The sequence below is a fragment of the Condylostylus longicornis genome, unplaced genomic scaffold (genome assembly GCF_029603195.1).
Source record: "Condylostylus longicornis isolate FDR11 unplaced genomic scaffold, ASM2960319v2 ptg000055l, whole genome shotgun sequence".
NCBI classification, from domain to species: domain Eukaryota; kingdom Metazoa; phylum Arthropoda; class Insecta; order Diptera; family Dolichopodidae; genus Condylostylus; species Condylostylus longicornis.
In genome coordinates, this window is record NW_026578024.1 from 2,305,362 (window position 1) to 2,314,842 (window position 9,481).

The 9,481-nt window shown below is 29.0% G+C and overlaps 2 protein-coding genes across 2 annotated transcripts; both read left to right on the forward strand.

Moving 5' to 3' along the window:
• The first annotated feature begins 162 nt into the window (after nucleotides 1-162).
• LOC129611935 (uncharacterized) lies at nucleotides 163-5,947 on the forward strand. Its single transcript, XM_055525360.1, has 19 exons — nucleotides 163-365; nucleotides 427-542; nucleotides 625-790; nucleotides 1,256-1,458; nucleotides 1,509-1,648; nucleotides 1,784-2,251; nucleotides 2,304-2,366; nucleotides 2,425-2,590; nucleotides 2,647-2,736; nucleotides 3,335-3,548; nucleotides 3,610-3,725; nucleotides 3,788-3,953; nucleotides 4,454-4,650; nucleotides 4,709-4,848; nucleotides 4,903-4,931; nucleotides 5,026-5,464; nucleotides 5,516-5,572; nucleotides 5,631-5,796; nucleotides 5,853-5,947. Exons 1-19 carry the CDS (start codon nucleotides 163-165, stop codon nucleotides 5,945-5,947), a joined length of 3,234 nt encoding a protein of 1,077 aa, XP_055381335.1.
• Nucleotides 5,948-7,712: 1,765 nt separating this feature from the next.
• On the forward strand, nucleotides 7,713-9,079 carry LOC129611937 (pickpocket protein 19-like). The gene is made up of 5 exons (XM_055525361.1): nucleotides 7,713-8,168; nucleotides 8,234-8,353; nucleotides 8,408-8,572; nucleotides 8,636-8,768; nucleotides 8,823-9,079. The coding sequence occupies exons 1-5, from the start codon at nucleotides 7,713-7,715 to the stop codon at nucleotides 9,077-9,079; spliced, it is 1,131 nt and encodes a 376-aa protein (XP_055381336.1).
• The last annotated feature ends 402 nt before the right edge of the window (nucleotides 9,080-9,481 follow it).

A 9,481-nucleotide genomic window follows, 5' to 3' on the forward strand; every position in this document is an offset into this window, starting at 1 on the left:
AAAAGAGTTTATTACCGCATACTTTTTAGCTGTTTGAACAATTGTTAGAGGTTAATTAACATTACGTGTCTACATTTATAAGTGAACGTATCTCAGAATATTTGTAAAAATTTTGAAATTATTTTATTCTACATCTTTGAAAGCATTGATTTGAAAAGCAACATGGGATTATTAATTTATAAAGTTATTTTACTAACAATTTGCTTTGTTTGGTTTGCTAAATTCGGTTTAAGTAGCAAGTCAGTTGATGATGCACACTCATCTGTAACTGCTTTAGAAGAAATATTTCAAACGGAAATGCTTTATTTGGAAAATTTTCAAATATTTCTCAATTATTCTCAAAGAATTTTGAATGCCTTAAAAAGGTAAGTCAGAGTTATTTTTATTCCAAGAACATTGGGTACAAATATAATGTGTAAATTTAAGTAAATTACATGAATGGAAAACAAATGGAAGTTCGAATCTTAGAGATAATTTGACCTTAAACAAGAAATTACAATTGCAATATAGGCTAAATAATATATCAAGATCGAATTATACAGGTAAATCCAAATTTACGATATTATTGCATTCTTTTTTAATTTAATTTTTTATTTTATTCATTAATCAAAATTTCAATGACAGATTTTGCAAAAAACATCTCACAATTTAGCGAAGACTACAGATTTCCAATTGAGGTTGATATGGAAGGCGTAGCCAGAGCTATTGGTCGATTACAAGATATCTACAATTTTACAGCTAAAGAAATAGCAACAGGAGAGTTTTTGGATTTTCCAAACGCATCCAATGTGTAAGTTCTAATATAAGATTTGCAAATTCTTTTTGAATGACATCTTTTTAGTTTATGTTTTTATATCCGTGGGATATAAGAAGTTTGCCATTTCCGTAATCAATACTTAAAATAAAGCAAATGAATGCAGACGTATGTATTCAAGTCCTTGATATTTTTAATGAATGTTCAATACCGGGTCTATTGAGCTATGTGTATACTTCTGTCAGTCCGCCAAGATGAACAAAAGTGCAAGACCACATAAGCTACATATATTTTATAAAATTCGATCAGTTCAATATGTTTAATTCGTATACGACTAAAGCAAACCGTTCGATCTATTGTCAAATTTTTTAATGATATTTCGAAAATTATTTTTATTACGATAGTCAGATTTCAAGCCAAGTAGAGCAGAAAATTCACTATGCTTATAAAATTTAGTCAAAGTTATAGCTCTTATTATTAAATTCGTTTATCAAATTTCAGGAAAAAATTAGATTCTACTGATTGCTTTTATATTGGATTTCACTTGTTTACCATTAAAGAATATTTTCAATCCGAAGAATGGTTTAAGTTGGCCTATGATTTGTATGACAGAACTAAAATTGAAGAACGAAAATTTCAATTGAAAAAACTGGTTCATATTTCGAGAATTTTGAGTTTTATGGCGCATACGACCTTTCGATATGGTAATGCAAATTTTTACAATGCAATTGAATAATAAAAAAAAGTTTTTAAGCTGATTTACCGCATACGGAAATTTCCGTTTTGATAATGAAGGAAGCGGTCAGTGAAGATCCAGAGAACCAGGAAGTTAAAAAACTTTTGAGTCAATATGAAAAAGTTTTGAATGCAATTAAGTACAACACAAGTAGAATCGTAAGTAAAGCTATCTTTTAAAATTAAAATATTTTCTTATTTGATTGGAATACATTGACACTTTCAATGAGACGTGTTTATTTAACCATTAAACTGAAACATATTTCACTATTTTAAAGCAAGATTTGTTTATAGAATATTGAAAAAGAGAATGAATATTATAGAACTGCATGCCGTGGGGATGCAATTAAACCTCCAGAACTTCTTAGAAAATTGTATTGCACTTATAAATCTCATGGACATCCATTCCTGAAGCTTGCTCCAATTAAAGTCGAAATTCAATACATAGATCCTCCTTTAGCAGTTTTTCATGATGTTGTGTATGACAGTGAAATAGAGATAATAAAGTCTTTAAGCACTGATTTGTTGTCGCGTGCTACAATTTGGAATTCAGAAGAGTCGAAAGCAATACTCTCTGATCAAAGAACAGGAAAATATGGTTGGTTGACTGAGACAATGCATCCAGTTGTAAAGACTATTAATCAAAGAATCGAAGATATGACAGATATGACGATGAAAACTGCTGAAGTTATGCAAGTAATGAATTACGGAATAGGGGGTCATTATGATGTTCACCCTGATTATTTGGGAGAACCAACTGATGTAAAAATTCATTTCAATTATAACATTTGTTTTAATTAAAATTAGTTTTCAGAATACAACAAAGCCATACTCACTATATTATTGGGGAAATAGAATAGCTACACTTTTATTTTATGTAAGTGTCATATTTTAAATTTGTGTCAATTTTATTCGAAGCTTTATTAACATTGAAGTTATCAGATGTTGAACTTGGGGGAGCTACGGTTTATCCACATCTGAATACTGCTGTTCGGCCAATAAAGGGAACTGCTGCGTTTTGGTTCAATATGTTACCTAGTGGAAATTTTGATTACAAATCAAGACACGCTGCTTGTCCAGTGATTTTCGGCTCGAAATGGAGTAAAATTTTAAAATTCCAAACAAAGGAATTTAAATATTTTAGATTTTAATTTCAGTTGCAAATAAATGGATTCGCTATAGAGGCCAAATATTTCATAGGCAATGTACAATGAACGAACATGATCATTACTCCTTATTTGCTGAAGGTTAATTTTATACACAAATAATTGATGAATAAATTTTTTTTTAATTTTAATTTGTTGTACTTTCATTTTTCTTTTTTTTCTTCTTTTGTTAACCAAAGGTATTGAACATTAAATTATAACACTATTAACCACCTCGTTTTATAAGATTTTGAATAAACTCAACATTCTCATGAAATGCTCATCTGCTCTTTGCTTCAACTTTTAAACAAAACTATTCAAACATAAATATTCTGAAATACTGAACAAAGTTCAAATATGCCATTTTATAAAAGCGATTTTAAACAAAGGAAAAAGGAATAGAAGCAACGCCGAAATAAAATATAAGGAAGCAAAAATGCTGAACTCAAATTTTTATTTGTGAAACATAAATCATATGTTTTTAATTCGGTTACAGTCATCACAAATATCTTACCAAATGTGTTAAGGAAGTAGCAAAAACAATATTTTTGTCGTAATGAAATATGGTTTATTACCGGATTGTTTATTCATGTTTGAACAGTTGTTAGAACTAGATTAATATTACGTGTCTACATTTATTAGACAACGTATCTAAGTGTATTTAAAAAATTTTTAAATTATTTTATAAGAAACACCTTAGGAAGCATTGCTTCTCAAAATATTATGGGATTATTAATTTTTAAAGTAATTTTAATTACAATTTTCATTCAACTTGGCTTAGCTAACGAACCAATTGATGATGCACATTCATCTGTAACAGCTTTAGAGGAAGCATTTCAGACGGAAACACTTTATTTTGAAAATTTACAAATATTTCTTCAACACTCTCAGAGAATTCTGAATTCTTTAAGAAGGTAAGTTTAAGCAAAAATTTTATTCTGAGGGCATTGGATCTGATGTATTTGTAAATTTAAGTAAGTTACATGAATGGAAAATAAATGGAAGTTCGAATCTTAAAGATAATTTGACCTTAAACAAGAAACTACAATTACAATATAGACTAAATAATATATCAAGATCGAATTATGCAGGTTAATCAAAATTAATATTTTATTTTATTGACGGTAAATAAGGAAAATAACAATTATTGCAGATTTTGCAAGAAACATATCAAAATTTAGTGACACATATAGATTTCCAAATGAAGTTGATATGGAAGGTGTAGCTAGAGCTATTAATCGAATACAAGATGTCTACAATTTTACAGCTAAACAAATAGCCACAGGAGAGTTTTTGAATTTTCCTGACATGCCAATTGCGTAAGTTCTTAAATTGAAAATAAAAATTTTCATATTTTTGAATCAAACACAAAATTATTGAAATGATTTTTAAAAAAACGAAAGTGTAATTCGAGTCTTTAATTACAACAAGGATTCGTTCACCTTCTCAGTAGTCGACTCACATAAATTCACAAAATATAATGTTTAATTTTAAGTGCTGAACTAAAAATTCACGGGAAACTGAATTGAATACAAAAACGAAATTAAACATGCTTTAATTTGCATGTACATACATACATACATACATACGGTAATATCATGCCGTTGTTCAACTGAAAATAGTGTAAATTTCAAGTGCTTTTAATTGGTTTTTTTTTACCGAAGAAGTCGGCTTGTGAAATATCAAAACAGTCTCTGTTGGAATCTGAAAAGCTTTCAGAGATCTTGATTTCATTTTGAAATGTTCTCAATTTACGTAATTTAATTTTTCTTTTAAACTGCTTGAATTTTGTTTTTTCTTTTTATTCAACAATTGAAAGAAAAAAACTAGATTCATCTGACTGTTTTTTTATTGGATACCACCTATTTCGTATCCATGGTTATGTAGAAGCTGAGGAATGGTTCAATTTGGCATATGATTTGTATAATAAAACCATAAAGGAAGAATTTCCATTGAGAAAACCAGTTCATGTTTCCAGAATTCTAAGTTATGTGGCGTATTCAACATATATATATGGTATCATGTGTTTTGACAATACAATTGCATATTGTAAGTAAGAAAAACAATTTTTTAGGTGATATACCACATACCGAAAAAGCGGTTTTATTAATAAAAGAAGCAATTGCTGAAGACCCAGAAAATCCAGAACTTTATAAACTTTTAATTCAATATAAAACAGTTTTGGATTCAATCAAATATAACACTAATAAGATTGTGAGTAAATTATTTGTCACATATGTATAAATAATTTCCGTAATTGAAATATAGAAAGATTTATTTATTGACATTATGAATAAGTCAGTTATATTCCATTATGATTTACAAAAATATTGAAAATAGAATTTTATTTTCTTTTGAATAGAATTTTGTGAAAGAAACACAATATTATAGAAAAGCATGTCGTGGAGAAGTGGAAAAACCTTCAAAGCTTTTGCGAAAGCTGTATTGTACCTATAAGTCTCATGGACATCCATTCCTGAAGCTGGCTCCAATTAAAGTTGAAATTCAATACATAGATCCCCCTATAGCAGTTTTTCATGATGTTGTGTATGATAGTGAAATAGAAATAATACAGTCTTTAAGTACAGATTTATTATCGCGTGCTACAATTTGGAGTATTGAAAAATCTAGACCAGTGCATTCTGAGCAAAGAACTGGCAAATACAGTTGGTTGACTGAGACAATGCATCCAGTTGTGAAGACTATTAATCAAAGAATCGAAGATATGACAGATATGTCAATGAAAACAGCTGAGGCACTTCAAGTAATGAATTATGGAATAGGCGGCCATTATGATGTGCATCCTGATTATATGGGTGATCCAAATGATGTAAATATTATCTTAATTATAATATACTTTTCTAATAGTCTTTTTGTTTAGAATACAACTTATTCAAACCCAGAGTGGGGCAATAGAATAGCTACACTTTTATTTTATGTAAGGGTTTTATTTTAAGTTTGAGTCAATTATATTTTAAGCTTTATTTACATTGAAGTTATCAGATGTTGAGCTTGGAGGAGCTACTGTTTATCCGCATCTAAATACAGCAGTTAGACCTGTGAAAGGAACTGCCGCGTTTTGGTTCAATATGTTACCTAGTGGGAGTTTTGATTACAAATCAAGACATGCTGCGTGTCCAGTAATTTTCGGCTCGAAATGGAGTAAAATTTTGAAATTCGCGATAAAGAAATTTAAACATTTTAGATTTTAATTTCAGTTGCAAATAAATGGATTCGATATAGAGGGCAAATATTTCATAGGCAATGTACAACGAACGAACATGATTATTATTCCCTATTTGCTGATATGTAGCTATGTGCGATAACAATAGCACCATAGAATAGGAAGAGTAAAATGTGTATAATCATTTGTTCCGTACAAAAAAAAATAATATCTGCAATATGAAGTGCTGACTTCCAATAAAACTTTTAGTCGTTTTCCAATAAAAAAAATGTTTTGATTTTATTGTTTCTACTCGATACTTTTACCTTTACTAACTTACTTTTGCTTTTACTTTTACTTTTTTTTTAACAATTTTTTATAATATCTTAAATTCTGATGAATTGATGGTTGGTATTTTTGATATTTAATGGCGTCAAATTCATTTGAGTTTTAAACAGAAACGCACTTCTCCGTGGTGGGGAAGTGTATTTACAAACGGTTTTTACTGATATGTCAGTCTGCCGATTCGTTAATCTGTCGCCTTGCACGTTGAACGGTCTGTACGCTCGTGTTTAGAAAAATCGAATTTAAGAGTGAACCTCTACCAAGAACCAAATTTTCGTTTTGGGGTACAGTTCGAAGGTTAATAGCTTTCTTTGTTTGAAACATTAGACCATTGCGGTCGGTTGTGCTGGCCATATTTAATTTTTTTTTTTCGATGAATTCCTTGTCCTCCTTATTGCAACAACCACATTTTGCGCATTTAGTTGTTGTCGTATTCAATACAAAAAAAATTGTAAATCAATAGAAAATTTCATTTATAACAATTTTTTTCTATTTTCTTTGTTACGTTTCAATCTTAACAATATTTTCCAATTTATTTAACATAATATTGTGATATAAATCGATCGCTTAACAATGTAGTTTTTATTTTTCCCACTATTTTTTCACATGCCTGCGGTTATCTTCTTATAAGATCAGTATTGTGTCACTCACAGGACAATTAAAAACGTTTGCGATATGATTTTTATTATTCTTGTGTACGATTCTATTCACCCGTAACTAAATACCACAATCGTTACCACGTTATAATAAAATATTATCATTGATTTCTAATTCTAAATAAATACACATGTACTTAATAAGTGTTATGATAAACAGTATAATAAATATTTTATTGCTATTAGCCCTGTGCATTTATATTTTATGACATTTCATATATTGTCTTGTGTGTTTAACAACCTTCAATAGGGTTAATTACTATTATCTGAATTTAAAAACTTATTTGCGAAATATTTGATTCAATTTGTAATTCATATTATATGAAGGTTACCAAGTGTTAAATTTATTGTATTAGCCTTTTATAGTTGCTTTTAGTTGATGTGTTGGTCTACATTGAATTAAATTACATTTAAATTACATTAAATTACATTAAAATTTCAATCGGACTCTCAAAGTTGAATTTCAAAATCTTGCAGAATTAGAAATGATTTACTCAACAGATTTTAATTATTTAAAAAGATATAATGATAATTTTTCACAAAAAAGTAAAACCGAAGCAAAATTGAATGGTACAAAACCACTTTGGGAAATATATTGCGAAAGATCGACCATAGCAGAAACTCATAATTTGGTAAACCGGAACTCATATCCTCTTGAAAGGTAATAACATTTTTGAATCTTTATCTTTAATTTATTTCAAGTTTTGTTAATTCAATTTCAAAATTGCTGATTGATTGATCATTATTGAAGATTTACAAATTTTTATTACTATTTGAGTGCTTATAAAACAACAATCTATTTTATAAGACAGAATAATTCCTTTTCTTCTAACTTCACTTACAGATTTATATGGCTGGTCATCTTTATTATTTCAATTACCTATACCGGTAGTGCGTGTGTAACATTTTTTAAAATGTTTTCAAATAATTTAATTGAAACTGTTCTTGAAGATGTACAATTTCCAGTTTATAGAATTCGCTTTCCCGCTATTACACTATGCAATACCAATCGTATAAATTGGAACCGAATTGAAGAGGCAAAAGCAAAATTTTTACCGCAAAATCGTTCGCAGAATACTGAAAATCTATTTGAGAATTTTATGGCAATGTTTGAAAATTATCGCTTTGGGTTTTTTGCAAATTTTTCAACTAAATTTGAAAATGAATCTTTAACTGAGCTAGACCAAATTAATTTAAATGAAGTACTAGAGTTTTTGATGTTTAGATGCGAAGAGATGTTTTCAACGAATAGCTGTCTTTGGAGAAATAAAGAATTCAATTGTTGTGATGAATTTGATTTGCAAAAAACAGTTTACGGGCATTGTTTTACATTTAATTCCGAAATAACGACAAACGGTAGAGCAAAATTTGTGAGAAAAATGATAAAGAAGTTAAATTTTTTTTAAATATGAATAAATATTTTTTCTGATACCAGAATGATATAAGCTACCCAAGAAGATCACCGGGCGGAGGCCCCGGCAGTGGTTTAAGAGTACAAGTAAATTTACATCCAGATAAAAAAAGACCAGGGAATACTCAGGCAAACGGATTACAGGTTAAAAATTTTAATTTTGTATAGTTTGAATTATTAATTTTGAATTCTCATTAGATAATATGTCATAAGTCAACAATATGGCCTACTGGTCAAGGAGTTTCATTCTCCAGTACTGCAATAGCACGTACAGAAACAGTTGTAGTATTACAACCCGAAATTTATGTAGCCGACAAAAAAATATCAAAATTACACTTAGATCAGAGAGGATGTTTATTTGAGGTAGGCGATTCAAATCAACAATCAGAGTATATACAGTAATTTATTTGTTTCGTACTTGCATAGGATGAAAAAGAAGACAACATTTACGAATATTTACCAGGTCAACAATACAGTTTCGGAAATTGTTTGTTTCAATGCAAATTGCGATATGCACAAGAAAAATGTGGGTGCATTCCGGATATGTCATTTCCAGCTGGTAAATTTCTTAATTTTACTACTTTTTTATGTTGTAATATTTTATTACATATAGGTAACAAAACTAAACGCCCGTGTCGAGCATCCGATTTTAAATGTCTAGGAGAAAATGATAGTAATTTTTGTTTGAAGTGTTTTGAAATGGTGTCTTATTATATAAGATCTCTTATATGTGTGATTGTAGGTATTTTTAAGCAGTTTGCCTTGAAAGGTTTTCAAGCTGATGTTCCGGATACAGCATTTATGTATTGCCGTTGTGCATTTACTTGCACAAAAACTGATTATCATGGGAAACGACAATACTACTTGTAAATATTTCAAACTTATGCACAATTTAAATTAGACTTCTTATTATAGAGTTTTTTCTTTTAGTTCTGAAATTGATAAAAATTTTATTAACGCAGAAATATTCTTTGGAGAAAAAATTATGATAATGTATTTGATGACGATGCCATTTGATTGGAGTAATCTACTGGGTAAAAATTTGCAAAATATTATATTCTAATATAAGAGAGTATTATAATAAGAAGAATGTCAACTTCTATTTGGATGTATGTCCAAAAAAAACTACAATAAGAGCTTGTAATTAATATTTTACCGTGATATTAATTGTCCTGTTCTGCACATTTGGATAACTAAGCAAACCGCTTCTTTTAGCTTAGTCGTTTGGGTTGCTTATGACTTGTTCAAAAGCGTTTTACAATTTTATTTAAG